At 41.9% G+C, this 20396-nt stretch overlaps 1 protein-coding gene across 1 annotated transcript; it reads right to left on the bottom strand.

Annotated features, from left to right (window-relative positions):
• Window positions 1-893: 893 nt before the first annotated feature.
• Window positions 894-8442, bottom strand: LOC147455406 (casein kinase 1-like protein HD16). The gene is made up of 16 exons (XM_086514182.1): window positions 7653-8442; window positions 7181-7306; window positions 7022-7095; window positions 6864-6933; window positions 6729-6784; window positions 6554-6625; window positions 6377-6471; window positions 6195-6261; window positions 5988-6117; window positions 5279-5497; window positions 5029-5159; window positions 4594-4768; window positions 4414-4504; window positions 4008-4165; window positions 1911-2099; window positions 894-1822 (listed from the first exon to the last, which is right to left on the bottom strand). Exons 1-16 carry the CDS (start codon window positions 8175-8177, stop codon window positions 1763-1765), a joined length of 2238 nt encoding a protein of 745 aa, XP_086370308.1. The 5' UTR covers window positions 8178-8442; the 3' UTR covers window positions 894-1762.
• Window positions 8443-20396: the final 11954 nt, after the last annotated feature.

The raw sequence follows: 20396 nt of genomic DNA on the forward strand, positions 1-20396 counted from the left end.
ATCAGATCTATTATAGATCAATATTGGGAAGGTATGGGAAAAGCCCTACGTTAAGGGACATCAATACTATCATGCAACAATGATTCGAGCCATCTCCGGATTCTCACACATCAACCATTTCGAGTCTGTTCCCCAAGATACACCCACTATTTTTATATACATTTGGCAAGCTTTTGATACCCACCCTTCCCAGCTGTTTACTTAGTTTCTCTCTCTGCAGCCCTTGTATCAGAATCACAATCATAGGACAATATCGTCTTTAGAAGACATCAATATAACATTTCATCTTGTTTCATTCCTCTCATTTGCAATAAACAATCCTCCCATTCCAAAGGTAGCCGTAAATTCCCAAGAGTCGCCATATTTACTCCTCATTCTTACAGACTGGGTTAGTAAGGATCTAACACTGGCTACCTTTCTTTGTCAAGGAGAATATGCAAAAGGTTAAATAGAAACTTATTAAAGAGGTAATAAGAAGCAAGAGATCGGTATGGGGACCCAAAAAAGAGGGGGTTGGGAATTTTTGCAGAGGGGGAAGAACAGCTTTTCACATACAAGCCAAAGAAGTCAAAGTGGTTGCCAGTGCAAACCCACTATCAGCTTAATTGGGTTCCTTTTCAGAAAATGTTTTCATCCAAATCCATCCACTACAAAATCAGACCTGTACACTCACAGTGCACAAAATCAAGTCTGTACACTCACAGTACATACTTTTCTTTAAATACCAGGACACTGGCAACACTGATGCAAAAGATACATTAGCATTTGCAATTATAACCTAAATTGAATTCTACAGAAGGAACCCGCAATTATAGCTTATGCGGCTTCACAAACAATCCTCGAGGTAATTGCAGAGGAATGTCGTAGTGAAACACGACACAACAGAAACGACATCCAGCACAATGGCTCAATATAAACACCAAAAATTTGACAAAAAAGAAAGCATGCACACAAGCTCACTCAGCACCAGAAATCAGGAGTGCCAAGGTAGAGGCTCTGGAACCACTTGGCACAGGCACTGCAAACTATCTGAGAGGAGACAATGGCCCTTATCATCTACCTTGTGTAACGCGCCTTCACACATTCTGGTAACCTTGTGGTTCACCAGCATGTGAATCCTTAGGCTTTCAACATATTGTACTGATATTACAACACAAGGCTCGGCCAGAGCAGTTTACAAAAAGTAGGTTCTTTTAAGGCAGTTATATAGAACGGGCTGCACGCAATGTATCTACAGTTGTGCCAAGCTTGGCGCTTGGTAAGCTGCAGTCGCTACCAAGTCGTTGATGACCAATTTTGTCAATAAGATTGGCATATATGTTTTCTCTTCTCAATGAAAAGACAGGAAACAGACAGCGGCTTTACTTAAACTGCAACAAAACTGTTGTTTGTCCCTCCCTTCACATACCAAGACTTGACACAACTGTTTTCGACGATGCTTAATGACATCGCCACCCACAAGAACAGTTGTATCTGGATGTTGTGGACGGTTGTTAGCACCTGAAGTGCCCAGCTTACATGTCTATATAGCCCTAATACAACATGTTTTGCATACGAGGACCAGCTAGTAATTCTCTTAGCATCAGACGTGAGCCCTGCTATCTTACAGAAACAGATGTCTCGTATCATATTTCCACCAGTAGTTGTACCCCGACGACAGTATCGCGCCACAAATACTACATATTTGTGTCCCAAGTGCCCAACTACATATTTGTGTCCCAAGTGCCCAAGCTTGTAATTTTGTCACAGCAAAGCCAACTTACTATGACACTGTTCGCCCATAGCATATTGACGCTATGTACAAATTTTTGGACCACTTTTCCTGAAAAAACACAGAAAGAGAAATATTGAAATGGCACCGAGCAATAGACTGATAATATCGAGCGAGTACATGTTTCCAGTTTCTTTACCTTGACATGGGTGCTGGGAAATGCTGACGTGCGGAGAGTTTCTTGAGTTTCATCCATAGGTTTCTTCTTGGGGACACTTAAGATAAAAGCTGCTTGATCCCATGTTGCTGCTGTCGCTGTGATACGATAGCCATTATCCCATCTACGATGTATCCCTTCGCTAGGGTATAGAAAGTCGAGCTCGATCACCTATTCAAACAGACCAAATATAAACTACTGCCACAAGACTAATCTATCTTGAAGAAAATCAAAACACGAACAAAATTGTAAAGTAAAGAGTATGGGCCAAGATACTTCTCAAGACTACAAATCACTCATGCAAACAAAATATCTATGTTAACACATGGCAAGAAGCAGCCCTCGGTCTCCTTGTATAAGTAAATGGCCACACCAGACATTCAATACCTATCCCCACGGTGTCACAGACAAGGTCCCCTCTCTTATACTGGGACATGACAAGAGGCTAGAGAAAAGCTTTCTGGCTGTAATACATTGCTCCAGGGTGTGACAAGGTCCCCTCTCCTATACTGGGGACATAAAAAGAGGCTAGGGAAATGCTTCTTGGCCGTGATATATAGATTGCTCCGGGGTGTGAGACTCTGTGGAATCCCTTCCGGTGGTGGTTTTTCATCAAGCCTGGAATGCAACTGCAACTCAAGCCAGTTATTTTATGAACGAGAGGATAATCTCTTTTAACACTTTACATGAACATCAGGAAATAGGCCCACCTATATTAATTCAAGCGATACACGTAGAGTACATGTTATAAACACAATAAGTAATCTATCCTTGAATAAATAGTATGACACACCTAGCCACCTAGCCAAATGTCTTGCACCTCACAAACACACAAGAATATCAACTTGCATCTTTTCAAGTGCATACATGAGACAAGCTCTTAGAGAAATCTATTTAATATTGCATATCTCAAAGAGGGTTTCAGCCTATAAAATATGGTCATGCTTGCAATCTACTTGTGATTCAAACTTTTGTATCCAGGCTAGCAGTCATGCCTGAAAATCAGGATGCAAGACTTGGAGACGAGAATATTAGTACTAGAGAAAGCAAACCAAAATGGAGAGCAAAAGACACGCACAGAGAGAGAGAGAGAGAGAGAGAGAGAGAGAGAGAGAGAGAGTGCCAAGGATTAAGCTGTAACATCAAATTTCTTCTCCCAGTTAGGACCTTGGGTCCTGCATGGAGCCCCTGATACTTGCAGCGTCTTTCACAAGCAGCCAGCTAGAGCACAAGAAGCCTAGCTGGCACATATCAAGTACCCCACAAAAATGGTAAGAGTAAAACCAACGCTTTAGAATCAATCATCTACCCCTTTCTTCTTGAAGCAGACACAAAGACAATCAGCTATCGAGACAAAGCGTCCCCCCCCCCCCCCTTCCTAAAAAGGTTCGAGCTCACCTCCTAACCCTGAACTACTTGCATACATTGCATCACAAGGCAACAGCCTCCAGGTCGATAATAAGTACTCACGATCATCTCTGGGATAGCAAGCTCATGAGCTATGCCTGTGCAAGTAAAGGACAACTACATGCCACTATCACCTTCGCTACAAAGACAAGTAGTAGTTCTTACAAATTACTCCACAGCATGTCAACCTCTACTTTTACTGAATAAGCTATGTGCCAAAAGGATGCAAATGGTAAAATCAAGCCCTATCCCCATATATAGGAAAAAAACAAGGGAACATAAGTTTATTGATCAAATTATCAAGACAACTTGTGCAGCCATAAATCAGAGCAACACTTTCAAGTTTCATTGTATGGAGGGAAGGGACTACATCTACTTTTGTGAAAAAGAAGCAAATCCATGCAGACACTCCTGCAAAAAACATGTGCAGAGGTATAAACAACGCATAACACGTGGTAATTATCACAATATGACCACAAGGTACCACCCAAAATTACACTAGCATTTAATCGACAATACCACCTCTCTTGCATCACACAGTGATAAGACACAACACCTACTTGGATTATTTATCATTAGCACTTGAATCACACGGAAAATCCATTTGATAATAAAAAGTTTAACATGCTAATAAACTGTATGAGTTGGACAAGCTTTAAATACGTAACTTACCTGGTCTGAGAACCCAGCATTCCGTGACATGACAACACCCCAGCGGTTCCCTGCTGTTGCCATGGACGTCACATAAAATCCTTCTCTCCACTTCTTATTAATCCACTTGAATGGGAATGACTCACTAACTTTATACGATTGTTGAGTGTACTGAGTACCTGAAAATCATTTAAGGCATTCAATAGCAGTGCTATGACTACAAGTAAGTACTACTACAGGATGAATGTGTGAGCCAAAATAAAAATGATTTCTAAACTTACTTAACAGATTAAATGTCAATGTCATTTGATGTCACCCTTGGGCTAAAGAATGAAGAACTAAAACCCAGTAATGGTTTTCTTCCCGAGTCAAGAGCATGAACACACGAGTGCACGATTCAAACAAATCATAAAAAGAGAGAGCTTACCTTTCGACATTACAACAAGCGAGCTTCCGTTATTTGCACCAGCTATAGCACTAATGTAATAATTCTTTTCCCACTGTTCCATGATCCATTCCTGGCATCATTAACAGCTTAAGCATAAGAAACTGTGACAACCACAAAAGAGGCAATAACTGGCATCATTAGAACTTCTACAATACTCGCCTTGTGTAGAAAGTACTGCGAAAGCTCATATACTTGATTAGTGAAACCAGTCCCCGCATCCATAATGAGTGCCCAAAGATTTGTGCAAGATGCCACACTGCTGATGAACAGTCCATCTTCATTCCCTTTGTCGATATGCTGAGCAAGCCTATTATCCGCCACGTTGTAATGATACCTGGCCATTTACCATATATGCAAAGAGTAAAAGAGCCAGTTTGTTATGCAAGATTAGCTTTAACACCTAACAAGGAGTAGCACACCAGCAGCATAGGCAGTTCTTGCAAAAAACAGACTCCAAAAATTAACTTTAAGCCAAGAGGTTGCAGACTGACAAAACCAAAATACCAGGATTTGTATAGCTAAGCATCTTTGTGCAGCCTAACTGTAAACTTTGTGCAGACTAAGAGAAGTGTTACAAATGCTATCAAAACTCACCTTTGCTTCATTGGACGTCGGGCATTATAAACAGAGATCCATTGAGTAGCAGGCATGCCAAGTCGTATCTTCTTCTTTGGCTGCTCCTCTTCAGCATCTGGGAAGCTCAACCTCCCACGCTTCTGACCAACCTGCACAAATAAATAAAGCAACAGTCAGGCAAATTAAACGATTCTTTTAAGCCAACAATACCTTTGGAAGAAAGAAACATAAATCCAAAATGCTGAAACACAGACTATCAAAGACATGCCTTTTGAGCTCCATCTGTGTTGATAGGCCTTGTCTCAGGATTAGCTTCAATAATTCCATCAAACAAAGTTATCAAATTAGCATAATTTGGTTCTTCATCAAACTTCATGTTGACAACTGTCTCCAGGAAGTTCTTGAAAGGAACTGGGCAAAAACAGCAAAGCATATCCGGAGAAGTGGCCATTTTTTTCTTACAGACAAGAAACCCTTTGTTATCCCCCTGCCATGACCAAAAACAATATCAGTTCTGATGAAAGAACACAGGAAGAACTTCCAGATTCAGAACTGTAACATCCAACTGCCTATAGATACAAATTAATCTTGCAACCATGGCAGTCAGTGGCAAACTCAGCACTTTGGTTGCCTTTAAACATGTGCAAGGCAGATTTTTCAGTAAGGACTGCCTGATTATGTCCTTTTTGCAATCAGTAAAATTACCAAACCATCCTTAAAACTCAAGGGAGTTCCCAAAATACTCCTCATAATTTGCCAAAATTTCTACAAAAGCTTTTAATTTTTTTCCAAAATTCCCAAAATACCCCATGTATCGATCTGCAATTGCTGACAATAAGACTCATATTGTGCAATATGCACTCTTCACCAGATATAAGCTACACAATATGTAGTCTAACCTTGGGCATTGCAACAGGTGTAACTGCACGAAACCATGTATAACAAACCTTCCATAAGGTAGCCAAACAAAGCCTCACCTGATAGCCTTGCCATGGCAAACGACCTCGAAGTAAGAAAATCAAAGTGTAAGCAAGAGACTCTAGGTCATCTCTACGACTGCCCGTTCTGCCCAAATGTGCATGCACACTTGCATACCGCACAGTTCCCCTGCATAAAGAGCCAGAATCACAACCTGTGTAACATGGTGCTCAAAGAAAAACATAAATGAATAAGCAGCCACTTACCTAAAAACATCAGGTCTCTGGTCATAATCAACATGTTGCCCAGTATTTGCATCTCGCCATCTTGTGGCTGCAAAAACCAATCATAAGTCCAAACACAATACGAAGAACCAGAGCTGCCTTGTCAATGAAAAGTTAATATTATTGACCATGCTTCATTGCGAGAACATGTGATTGCAACTTACCTAGGCCTAAGTCAATAAGGTATAACTTTTTTTCATCAACTGTTCCAGGTTGGCCTAGCAGAAAATTTTCAGGCTTCACATCTCCATGGACGTAACTGGCAAGACAAACATTATAACACAAACTGATGAAAGGGCTCATAGAACATTCACTTCAACAACTATGATCTTCAAGCTTACCCTCTTGCATGTAATTTTTCAAGAATAGAGATGGCTTCTACAGCAATACATGCAACCATTTCTGTCGACATCCTGTACAGCATATTACAAACGATGTTAATGTTCACTGTATATTACAATCAATCGGACCCTGGCCATGTCATTTGCACTCAAACCATAACAAGAGGAAACATACGCTTGACCAGAGGAATTCCAGATGTCCCATAAGCTCGGACCGAGCATGTCCATGACCTACAACCACAGACAAATTAACCTGGCACAAGACATACAGACAGAAGCCCAGAGGATCATTTAGAAGCATCTCAAATACCATGATATAGTAATCTCCTTGTCGTCCTTTGAAGTGTACGCGTGGTATACCATGGCTGCCCCCAAGTGTACTGCATGAGCAAGCACATCAAAGTGAGACTAGACAAAAGCCTGAATGCAATCAAAAGACCTAAAGACTTGAGTATAAAAAACACATACTTATAAACTTGCCACTCGTAAGGGGGACCATGATTGCAGCCCTTACTATTCTTGTGTTCGAATTTCAGAGCAACCTGCAGCACACGCAGGAACCTTTCTTACAATTTCCTTTATGTAAGACAATCAAACCAAACATTCAATGACAGAAATTACACATACCTCAACTGCCTGAGGACCTATCCGTTCTGTACCACCATTTAACTTGCGGCCGACATAAACTTGACCAAATCCACCCTTACCGAGTTTTTTGTCAAGTATGTAAACAGGTGATCCACCAACTTGAACCTACCACATACAAGCATGCCAAGATACTGAATGGATCGACAAGGGAATGCAACATGCTCTGTAAAGCCGGGCATTGTCCGTTGCAATATTATCTGATTCGAGTGTTCAAGCTTCATGTGTGTTCCACAGCATATACCCCGTGCTCACACAGGACAAGAAGCCCATTCAGCAGAATCAAGATAACAACTCCAGACCCACAATGTCCATGAGTCAGCAAAGGCATGAAGAGCCATACAGAATATACGTAGATGACAGCACCAGCCACACAAGGTGTTTGTAGCATACAAAATGCAGAGAGCAAAATCATCTGAAAAACGTTTAAAGGACAGAAAGGAAAGATAATTACCCGCTCTGGAAGAGGCGCCGCATTTGTGTCATCCTCACCAGCTGCCGCCCGTTCAGCGCTCTTGCCAGCACTTTCCTCATCCATCTTCTCCTTTTTCAGATGCTGGGCTTTCTTTGCCTTGTTGTTTTCACCTGTAGCCAGACGAGGATGAACTGTACCTTGAGGGTCTGCCTTGACTGCCCCCAATGGTCCCTTAGCGTCAGGTTTATGATCGAGATTAGGGTTAAGGTTAGGATTAACGTTGGGGCTAAGGTTAGGGTTAAGGTTATTTCCAAGCACCTCTATCCCTGCATCTGCAGGGGCAGCATGCTGTTGAAGCCCTAAAGCAGCCTCCTTCGCAGCAGCAGCTCGTGTTCTAGCCGCAGCTAGGAGGATCGGCAAAGGACCAGTGGCGCCTCCATCACCACCAAGCTTCCTACGGGTTTGGGGCTTTGCACGCCTAGTTTTCACAGGATCTGCAGCAGGTTCAATGCCGAGCGAGGAACCCTTCTTTTTTGCGGCTCTGCTGCTGCGCAGTTCTGGCATCCTTCACCCATGCGCTCTTCTGAGAGAGCTTCAGAGAGAGGGCTAGTGAGAGGAGAAGACACATAGCTCTCCCGGGCGAGCTGATCTGAAGGAGGACGAAATCATATCATCGCCTTGTTCCCACAGCGATGAGACTGCCACTTCGCTGCACAAAGGGCGCGAACGATGGCTGTGTAAGGGCAACCACCATAGCCTGCTGTGTAGGACTTGATGCAATTTTTCAAGTTCCGATATTAGTGTGATTTTAATCCATGGATGGATTTTTCATTTCATAAGTTCATAACTCAAAGCAGAATGTCGGCTCTAAGAGAAGAGCAATCTTGTGTATGTTTGGTGAATGTCTCTGCCTAAAATAGTTGTTTGCTTGTTGCTTGCATCCGTCCCATCCATTTAGATAGTTTAGGCACAAATAAAAACTATTTGCGCTATCGCAAGACGAGAAGGTTTAGATTGACTTTTTTTTAGTTTAGATCGTTATAGCACAAATAAAAACTCTCTGCGCTATTGCAAGCAAAGAAGGTTTAGATCTGCTTTTTAAAAAAAGTTAAATTTGAGCAAAAAAAGCTTGAATTTTGTAGATATGGTTGCATACATGCAAGGCTAAAATACTATCAATGCCTACACCATTGAAATAACACAACATGTTGTTTGTTTACAGTGTTGCAGCGAGCGTAGATGCAAGCATTGCTACAATTTCGTCGATATCAAGCGTCCATATGGTATATCTTAGTTGAAATGTACCCATTGTGATATTGACAGTGTAGACATTAAATATTGACTCCTTGTGCTACAGAGAAAAAAATATTGGGTAGCTACTAGTAGCAAAGCCTTGTAGATTTTGCCTCCTTCAGTCAAATGTATAAAAAGAGGCGAGGCCTTACATACTTTCTCAAACACGATACCATGTACACTTCAAGAATTTGCAAATAACATTACCGTGACAAAATAAAGAAACGCTAAAACAAAAAAAAAATACAAGAGGATCAAAATCAAGAGCAATACAACAAGGATGGTATGGATACTTCTGTGTCAAGTTAGTTGGTAAAGTACACCTAATGAGAAGATGTACAAAGAGCACAAGCTAATGCAAGTGATAGAGTCCAATTCTCATAGTGACAAGAGAGTAAAGAAGGGGCATGCAAAGTGGAGAAAAAGGTAATCACTCTCTCCTCCTATTTCTTCGCCTTCAGAATTTGATAATATCTCTTAAAATTCATATCTCGAGTCATGTCTCTCTCCAAAAAAGTCCATAGAAAAAAGGTGCCATTTGTGCACATTTTGCTTGAAAGAGAGTTTGACACCTCTTTTAATTTATACAAGGAGGGAACAATGTTGCCTTCCTCTCCTATGATGGACCATATCATCGTATAAACAAAGTCTCAAAGTCTGTCTAGTAATTAAATTAATGATTTATAGGTGAGAAGTTCATAAAGCAATCTATGCTCCCATATGTCTCTATGCAGTGTGTAATGTTTTCCAAGTAATGGTGGAAAATTATTGTCTCGTTTATGTGTACAAGATCTAGAGCGAGGGATTGAGGCTTGGGATAGTTAATGCTTTCCACAAAGTTTATGTTATGCTTGTGATGCATGAAGCTTTCCATCTTCATTGCATCGCCTAGGTCACAAGAAACACAAAGATTGTATTGTACCAAGTCTCTCTTGATGGGAGAAACTATAATACAAATGCCTATTGGAGGGGGGACCGGCTCCACATAAATCCGGTCCTCAATTGTTGTCATGTTCTCTAAACTCTCTCTCTTGCAAAAGTATTGTTCATGCCAAGTTAACTAAATGCTATTTTTATGTTGCTACCATCAGTTAAGTTCACCCGCTATGCTCACAAAGTAATTTCACAAAAGTACTTTCTCTAATTTTTGCTATACTCTCAAAGTTAATAGACCGTTTTTGTTACATTTGACCCTAACCGTAATGTCTTTTTTACAAGGCTTCTTGAAAAAAATGATATAGATTACATCAAAATTTTAGACACGGGCAAGGTGTGGTCAGCTAGGAGGGCAAACACTCCCTCCTTCCTAGCCAGTGCACGTCCTCATACAAGTCGTTGCTACTGCCGCTTCTTGTTTACGGGTGAACTTGACAGCTTGAGCAACTATGTTGGCTTGCACGGATAGCGGCAATGGCGTCAATGTCAGTGGGTCGCCACGATTGGATGTTTGTAGCATAGCTATCTGGCACTAACATAATGTCAATACTCAAGAAAGTGAATCGGATGGGGCACGGAAACTCTTTGAGGGTGTCAACCTCAAGAAGTGAACGTATTGAACTAAGCTATCAACACAACCAGCAAACTATCACTCTCTAGCCTAGAAAATCAACCTATGTCCTATCTCATTGTTCTAGGTCATCACGCCATTTCATCGACCAAACAAACTCGGATTGCAATGAAACTTTAGGAGAAGCTCTAACCTGTAAATTCTAGAAATCATCCACTGACAAGGTACTAAATCCCATTCCTTCATGGTCCAAGTCCTTAAAACTACAACAAAACAGTCCAGCTAGCTTGCCCTAGGGTCTAGGAACACTCTCCTATGATCAGTAGACTGTCAAAAAAAGAACCATTTTGGTACTCAAATCTGCAGATATAGCCCACAAGCAGGTAGTCTCGAACGTAGAAAAACTAAACATGATTACGCTTTAATGAAAGAGCATGAGACAAGGAACACAATGCAGTTTTCAGAACAGCATTCTGATCACCACATTAAGAGAGAAATCAATTACAAGTTGTTGCCGAGTAGCTGCTCATAGTCATACGTACAAAAGCTCTTCCAAAAAAATTTTGTTTCAATATGTCCTTTCAGACTAAGGGTTTTTTAGCTTTACACCTAGGGATTTTCATGTGGCCAAAGGTCAGCTTACAAGGCTTTTAGGCTCATGCTAAAAAATACATCTCAGAATTTATAGCATTCGGCTCAAAATCATAATGTCTTTTCTACAAGGCTTTTCATATGGCCAATGGTTGGGTTATGTAACATTTAATGGCCTAAAATCTTATTTGTAGCGGAAATTAGCATGAACATAGTGGGCATTTCATTAGAATAGATTCCTAATGAGAATTACAAGAGTGCTTGGGTGGAGAGAGCAACAAAAAGCATAACACCTAGTTAGATAGCATCGACAATACTTTCAAAAGAGAGAGCAATTAAGCTATTGACAACAGTTGAGGACCGGATTTGCATGGAGCCGGTCCCCCCTCCAAAAGGCTTTGTATTATGGTTTCTCCCATCAAGAGAGACATTGTACAATACAATTCTTTGTGTTCCTTCAAGACTAGCTAGTGCAATGAAGATGGAAGCTTCATACACCAAGCAAAACACTTAATCAAACACAACTTGAATTATCCCCGTTCTCAGACCCAAGACCTCACACACCTTCGAAGATGGTGAGAGCTAGCAGGGTATGAGAGTAGATTGAGAGGAAAAAGAAGTATCTTACGAGAAAGAAGTACATCTCCTCACATAATCACTCATATTAGCATAGCTTAGCTTAGTAATTAGCTTGGTAGAGAAGATGAGCATGCATTGAAGCTTGGCTCTTGGTTGGATTTGCATCCACATGCCAAGAGAGTGTTGATGTAGGCTTCTATCTCACAAGCTTGGAGTAGGTGATGAGCTCTCCATTAAAGCTTGGGAGGAGATAGAGTATTTTCCCTTCACACATGGTCAAGTGTGAGAGTGTGAGTGTTGCTGCCAAGCAAAAATCAGCCCCCTCTCTCTCTTGGGCGAGCCCTAGCTGCTAAGTTAGTCTGGCTTTTGCCTCATTGGACCTCCCCAGGTCAAGCCAATAGGGATTAAGCAGCATAAGTGATAGCCTTCTGACATGTGTCCCCCTTTCCCCTTTTGTGAGAGCTTTAGATAATTAAATAATTAAACTAAACCCCTTTGCCTCCTGGCCAATAGGAATCAGGCAAGCCATGGGGCTCCTGAATGCTCATTGGACCCCTTGGGAGACTGCCCAATAGTCTTCTAGGACACTTAATTCTTATTGGTTTCTTTTATTAAATGTTTTTAAATTAATTAAACTAGATTTACTCTAGCCTAATTCTCATTGGTCCACTTCAAGGGTCTTCCAATAGGAATTGGGCACACCTTGTGGGCATCTGGCCTAGGGAGCTGACATGTGTCCCTCATTCCCTTTGTGTAAAGGGAGCCTGTGTGTGTGTGTGTGGCTTTCTCTCTCATCCCCTAGCTTTGGGGCTCGCCCCCTCCCATGTAGGGATGTAGAAAGACTTTTTGGGCACACACTAAGCATCCAATTTTCCCTAAGGTTGACCTTTGGACACAACCTTTGAATTTTGGAACCTTAGCATTTTGGAAGTCTTAATGGGCTGAACCTTAGGGTCTTTTTAGCCCATTGTTTCACATGGCTCTTTTGCAGATGGCCCCCCCTTTGGATCCCTATTTTCCCTCCTTTGGATCCCTACTGTGGCCGGTCTGCTAACTTAACCAATATTCTAGCTTTTTCTCCCTTGGCACTTCCCCACATTAAATGATCAGTTTAATATGAGAAAATCATTTAGGAGAATTAGATATTGATTATTATGACATTACCTCTCTCTTGAAATCATAGTCGTCCTCGACTATGGTGTAGAGAAGATAAAGCATATGCATGAGTCCTTTTCTTAGCGGGTAGAGGATCCCTATGTTACCCTACGACATCATTCCATAATGGATGACTAGTCCATTTGGCGCTTGAGAGCCTGAGGCTGCCGCAAGCATGTCTGCACATTAGTCCTATCAGTCTTCCATAGTAGAGTGACAAGCTCTACTTGGTGTCCGGGAGACGTCGTCTCCGCAAACTTGATCTAAGTATGCATACTACTTCATTTTTGTGCACAAATAAAGAAAAAGAGAGTCTTATAAGACAAAAATTTTTGTTCATTTTTAACATTTTGTACATTTGCTTACTCTTGGGAAGCATTGTAAGCATTGACAAGGTTTAGGTTATCCTTTAATTGTATGCCTTGCATCCATCTAGCATCTTCAAAAGGATAATTCTTAAACTTAATAAGATATCGTCGGATAGTCTTACCGCCTCTTAATACCTTGTCTTCATGTCGGAGAATGGACTCGGGCTGCAGCACCTCCTCGTGGTCCTCGATCTCCGGTGGGTCTTCAATAGTTGGTTCTTGAGGTGGCTCTCCTTTGTAAGGCTTCAAGAGGCTCACATGAAAAGCATTGTGTATGAGCCAATGATTGGGCAACTTAAGTTGATAGGCCATCTCATTGATTGGCCTAAGAATCTGGAAGGGACCATAGTACCTTTTTGCTAGTTTAGCATAGTACTTTTGGTGGCCCGTAGGATTCTTGCCCGTCGTGTGCCTTAATCGAGCCTTGGGAAACTTTAACAAGACCCAATCATTTTCTTTAAAGGCTTGGGCTCTTCTGTGCTTGTCAGCAGCAGCCTTTTGCCTTTGCTGTGAGATAGAGATAGCATCCTTAATCTTTTGGAAAGATTCTTGTAGGTCTCGGCTATACTCATCTGCAGCGAAGATCTTCCCATGTACCTTAAGTAGCAAGGGACTTTTTGATCTTCCCTCAATTACCTCGAAAGGTGCTTTTCCTGTAGAAGTATGTACAGTGTTATTGTAAGCATACTCTACTAAGGATAAGTACTTCTCCCATTGGGATCTTTGATCTACTTCCGTTACATAGGCTTTTAGTAGATCGAGAATAGTTAGGTTAGCTATTTCACTTTGGCCATCAGTTTGTGGATGATAGGTCGAAGAGAAGTTTAGCCTTGTTCCTAAATTCTCAAAGAGACCCTTCCAGAAATTACTGGTCATTCTAGGATCTCTATCCGACACTATGGACATTGGCAAGCCATGGTACTTGAAAATTTGTGAAATGAAGAGGGTTGCCATTTGATGGGCTTTGATAGTCTTTTTGACAGGTATAAAATGAGCTTGTTTACTGAACCTGTCTACTATCGTCCATATTCCCGTATTCCCATGGATAGACTTAGGCAATCCAAAGATAAAATCCATGGATATGCTCTCCCACGGTGAATTAGGGATTGGCAAGGGTTGAAGCAATCCAAGTTGCTTCCCTCTATCAAATTTTGTCTTTTGACATACCACACATTTGGAAACATACTCATGTATGTTCACTTTCATGGTAGGCCAATAGAAATATGTTTCAATTCCCTTTAGGGTAGACTGAATCCCTCTATGCCCCGCATATGGGGGAGCATGAGATTCATACATTACTTTCTCACGTAGTGAGTTAGTAACGCATAGTCTATTGCCATAGAGAAGATAACCATCTTGTAAAGTAAATGGTTCTTCTTTCTTCCCTAATGCAAGGGCTGAAATCACATCTCTAAAATCGGGATCAATAGCATACTCATCTATCATTGAAGATAGATCATTGTGAGTTGCTATGGAAACCGCATTCACTCTCGGTCGTCGTGAGAGTGCATCGGCTACTTGATTATGCTTGCCAGCAATGTGAGCAATATGAAAATGAAATTGCGAAAGGAAATTTGCCCACCTCATTTGTTTGTCGGAGAGCTTGGTCTGCGTCATGAAGTACTTAAGACTTTGGTGATCCGTTCGCAGAATGAAAGGAGTCCCCAATAAATAGTGCTTCCATGAGTCTAAGGCATGTAGAACTGCAAGGAGTTCTTTTTCGTATATGCCTAGAGCTTGCTCAACAGGGTCGAGCCTTCGACTCTCATAGCCTATGGCGTGCCCTTCTTGGAGCAAAACAGCCCCAAGGCAATCACCACAAGCATCACATTGGACCTCAAATGGTTTTGAGAGATCCGGTAGTGTAAGCACAGGTTGAGAGATAAGCTTTTCTTTAAGCTTTTCGAAAGCATTGTTCTCCTTAGCAGACCATGTATACCTAACATTTTTCTTTGTTAGGTCATGTAATGGTCCCGCAATTTGTGAGAACTTTTCTATGAAGCGTCTATAGTATGCACACATACCTATAAAGCTTCTTAGTTCATGAAGATTCCTTGGTTTAGGCCATCCTTTTATTACCTCTAACTTGGATGGATCCATTTGGATTCCATCTTGAGAGATAATGTGACCTAAATATTGAATCTCTTGCAAGAAAAAATCACTTTTCTTTCGATTAACATAAAGTTTATTCTCTCTTAAAACTTGAAATATTACCTGGAGGTGTTGCTTGTGTTCCTCTAATGAATTAGAGTAGATGATAATATCATCAAAGAACACTCCAGTGAAGGTTCGATGAGGTCTGAACAGCTTCTCCATCAAGCGGTTAAATGTGGCTGGTGCATTAGTCAAGCCAAAAGGCATGACAATGTATTCGTAAAGACCAAATGTAGTACGAAATGCGGTCTTTACAATGTCTTGATCAACTATCCTTATTTGATGATAGCCACTTTTTAGGTCAATCCTACTGAAGTAGGTCGATCCTTGTAGCTTATCAAATAGGTCTTCTACCCGTGGAACGGGAAACCTATTCTTGATAGTGATCCTATTTAGTGCTCTATAGTCGACACACATACGATATGTGCCGTCTTTCTTTTGCACTAATAGCACAGGTGAGCAAAATGGAGATGAGCTAGGCCTAACCATGCCCTTCTCAATTAACTCATGCACTTGCCGCATAATCTCCTCTTGTTGAGCTTGAGAAACTCTATAAGGAGGTTTGTTAGGCGGTGAACTTCCTGGAAGAAGTTCAATTGCATGGTCGTCATTACCTCGTTTAGGAGGTAGCTCACAAGGGATGTCGTCGATAAAGACATCTTGAAACCCCTTGAGAAAATTGGATAACTCTAATTCCTTTTGGTTGCTTTTATTTTCTTTTGCTAAAGCATTAGGTTCATTTTGAGAATCTTTAACAAAAATCATGTACACGGAAATAGAGCTCTTTATTGACTTGTTGAAAGCTGGTGTATGTACAATGGGGATGGTGTTACCCATCTCCCTAGCATCTATATACATGTCCTTTTCCCTGAACTTAAAGGAGATTCTCCTTTCAGGAAATTTAACATGGGCAGCCAGACGGTCAAACCATGGTGCCCCTAGGATTACATCCTCATGCTTGAGAGGAGAGATAAAGAAATCCTCTTTGTCCACATAGCCTTGGACATGAAGCCTCAATTTCCCGATTAAGGGAGTGACTGAAGCTTCTTGCCCCTTGAAGGCACTGTCTGCGGGTAGGATATCTCCCATCTCGTAGGATTGTATGCCTAGCTTGGTGGCTAACTCCATAGATATGAAATTGTGAGTAGAACCAGGGTCAAAGAGAATAAAAGCATCATGTTCTCTTACCTTTCCCCAAGCATGGCATAGAGGAGATCCTTTGTGGTGAGTTTGGTGAATCTCCTCCTCTTGGATTTCAACCAAAGAAGCTCTAGGAGGATCTTGGCGGTTGTTCTTTTGGGGACAAGCGCGGTACGCATGCCCTTGTTCGCCGCACTTGAAACACCGGTTATCTTTACGATAACGTTCAAGCTCTTCAGGAGAGAGTTTATTCTTTCCTTTGTAAACTCCCTTCTCTTTAGCTTTGTTGGAATTGCCCTTAGGAGACTTTTGGACATTGTCCTTCCCCTTAGGCTCATTGGAACCTTTGTTTTCCGGGGGCTTATTATTTCTTTTACCCCCCGTTTGGAAATTGATTCGCGAGGCCACCATAGTATGGTGTATTACCGCCGATATGGTACGTGGCCTTTGGGAGTTGACATACTCCGCCATTTCTTCGGTTAAGCCCGCACAAAATTGTTGCTTTTGCTCTCCAAAATCCAACTTTTTGAAGACAGTGGCTTTGAGTTGTAGGTCCCAAAACTTGTCTACATATTTGTGGATGGATTCATTGGGAGAGAGCTTTAAGCTTCGCCATTCGGTGAGTACTTTGTCTTTGGCATCGGTGGCCAAAAACTGCTTCATAATGGAAGCTCTTAAAGCCTTCCATGTTCGTGGAGCTTCACCGTTGGCTCGTAGGCTAGACCACCATTGTCTGGCGGACTTTTGAAAGTGCATAGCTACATGGCGTAGCTTAGAGGACTCCGTGAAGCCCTCATCTCCAAACGCCGCATCGAATTGCTGGATAAAGGCCAAAACTTTGTCTGTAGCACCGAAGGTGCCATCATAGGTAAGGAAAGAGATGCTCTTCCCTCCCTCTTTGAATTTCTTCAGCTTGGACGACCTCTTCCATGCGGCATAGGATTTCCTATGGCCTCTTCTTTTTGATTGTTCAAAAGTTGCACCATCACTTTCTTCAGAAGATGAAGAATTTGAAGAAGGTGGAGAAGAGGGTGACCTCTTTCTCGCCTTTTTCTTGTCTTGATCTTTGTCGTCTTCACCATAGCTTTCATAAGAGGAAGAGGATGAAGAAGATGGAGAAGAGGGTGTCCTCTTTCTCGCCTTTTTCTTCTCTTGCTTTTTATCATCCCTCTTTGAATTATGGCGTGGAGAAGAGTGTGATGGTCTTCTCCGCTTTGGTGGTGATGGAGAGCGTTTAGCCCGCCGTCTTCGTGGAGCCATCTCCGCCGAGGTGGCGGGAGACTCGCTTCTTTCTCGTTCCTTCGGTGGAGGCTCTTGAGTTCTCCTTTGGGAAGGAGATGCATCATCAAGAAGTAAGTTCTTGAGCCCTTCATATGGATTCTCTTCTTCTTCCCGAATCGGAGAGAGACCTCTTTTGGTAGTCTCACAAGGAGGCTTCCTAGGTGTTCTCTCGTCATGGTGATGAGCTTGGAGAATCCCGTGAGCACGGAGCTGCCGTTGCACTTCACTTTGGAGAGATGGATTGCCCATGGCTTGTTGAAGCCTAGAAACAAGATAATTAACAAGCATTGAAGCATCATTAGTAGCTTGCTCATGAGCAAAATCAAAGTTATCAACATTAATTTCACTCTCTTTAATATTGTCAGCCATTCTAACAACTTTTAGGTGTAAACTTTTTAGGTGTACTTTGGCACTTCAAGCCCTAGTTGCTACTCCTCTTTACCCCTTTAGAAAAAGCACTCAAGCTACTGTACCCGCGGCTCGAATACCATTAATTGCAAGGAATAGAAGAGAGGGTCTTTCGACACCAAAACAACACCGGCTCTTGTCAAGCTTCTAATAGCTCAATAGTGGTTAAGCCGTAGGCAAGCCCCGTAGGACTCCACTATTAAGACCATAGCTCTCGACGGTGATGCCCCGTTAACTGCACAAAGGCAGGCGCACTGAAAGGCTGAAAAATCCCTATTCTACTTACTCACAGGCAATTAATAATACCAACCATTTGTAGCTAGCTTGAGGACCTCCCTTCTTGAGCAAGAAAAGAGAAACCTTGGGCTCTGATACCAATGTAACATTTAATGGCCTAAAATCTTATTTGTAGCGGAAATTAGCATGAACATAGTGGGCATTTCATTAGAATAGATTCCTAATGAGAATTACAAGAGTGCTTGGGTGGAGAGAGCAACAAAAAGCATAACACCTAGTTAGATAGCATCGACAATACTTTCAAAAGAGAGAGCAATTAAGCTATTGACAACAGTTGAGGACCGGATTTGCATGGAGCCGGTCCCCCCTCCAAAAGGCTTTGTATTATGGTTTCTCCCATCAAGAGAGACATTGTACAATACAATTCTTTGTGTTCCTTCAAGACTAGCTAGTGCAATGAAGATGGAAGCTTCATACACCAAGCAAAACACTTAATCAAACACAACTTGAATTATCCCCGTTCTCAGACCCAAGACCTCACACACCTTCGAAGATGGTGAGAGCTAGCAGGGTATGAGAGTAGATTGAGAGGAAAAAGAAGTATCTTACGAGAAAGAAGTACATCTCCTCACATAATCACTCATATTAGCATAGCTTAGCTTAGTAATTAGCTTGGTAGAGAAGATGAGCATGCATTGAAGCTTGGCTCTTGGTTGGATTTGCATCCACATGCCAAGAGAGTGTTGATGTAGGGCTTCTATCTCACAAGCTGGAGTAGGTGATGAGCTCTCATTAAAGCTTGGGAGGAGATAGAGTATTTTCCCTTCACACATGGTCAAGTGTGAGAGTGTGAGTGTTGCTGCCAAGCAAAAATCAGCCCCCTCTCTCTCTTGGGCGAGCCTAGCTGCTAAGTTAGTCTGGCTTTTGCCTCATTGGACCTCCCCAGGTCAAGCCAATAGGGATTAAGCAGCATAAGTGATAGCCTTCTGACATGTGTCCCCCTTTCCCCTTTTGTGAGAGCTTTAGATAATTAAATAATTAAACTAAACCCCTTTGCCTCCTGGCCAGTAGGAATCAGGCAAGCCATGGGGCTCCTGAATGCTCATTGGACCCCTTGGGAGACTGCCCAATAGTCTTCTAGGACACTTAATTCTTATTGGTTTCTTTTATTAAATGTTTTTAAATTAATTAAACTAGATTTACTCTAGCCTAATTCTCATTGGTCCACTTCAAGGGTCTTCCAATAGGAATTGGGCACACTTGTGGGCATCTGGCCTAGGGAGCTGACATGTGTCCCTCATTCCCTTTGTGTAAAGGGGCCTGTGTGTGTGTGTGTGGCTTTCTCTTCTCATCCCCTAGCTTTGGGGCTCGCCCCCTCCCATGTAGGGATGTAGAAAGACTTTTTGGGCACACACTAAGCATCCAATTTTCCCTAAGGTTGACCTTTGGACACAACCTTTGAATTTTGGAACCTTAGCATTTTGGAAGTCTTAATGGGCTGAACCTTAGGGTCTTTTTAGCCCATTGTTTCACATGGCTCTTTTGCAGATGGCCCCCCCTTTGGATCCCTATTTTCCCTCCTTTGGATCCCTACTGTGGCCGGTCTGCTAACTTAACCAATATTCTAGCTTTTTCTCCCTTGGCACTTCCCCACATTAAATGATCAGTTTAATATGAGAAAGTCATTTAGGAGAATTAGATATTGATTATTATGACAGGTTACAAGGCTTTTAGGCTCATTCTAAAAAATACATCTCAAAATTTCTAGCATTCGGCTCAAAAATCATAATGTCTTTTTACGAGGCTTTTTGGGGGAAATGATATAGATTACATCAAAATTTTAGACTCGGGCAACATGTGGCCAGTTACGAGGATGCTCGTCAGCTACATCTGCCAAACACTCCCCCTTCCTAGTTGTAGCACGTCCTCGTGCAAGCCATTGTTGTTGCTCTTTAGTAGGCAAATTGCTGCTCTTCTCCGATGTCTTTCTTATGTGGGTGAACTTGGCAGCTCGAGCAACTATGTCGGCTTGCACTGATAAATCTTTGAATGGGTTGTTCAATAATGTGC

Source organism: Adiantum capillus-veneris, chromosome 6 (genome assembly GCF_014529385.1).
Source record: "Adiantum capillus-veneris isolate H3 chromosome 6, ASM1452938v2, whole genome shotgun sequence".
NCBI classification, from domain to species: Eukaryota; Viridiplantae; Streptophyta; class Polypodiopsida; order Polypodiales; family Pteridaceae; genus Adiantum; species Adiantum capillus-veneris.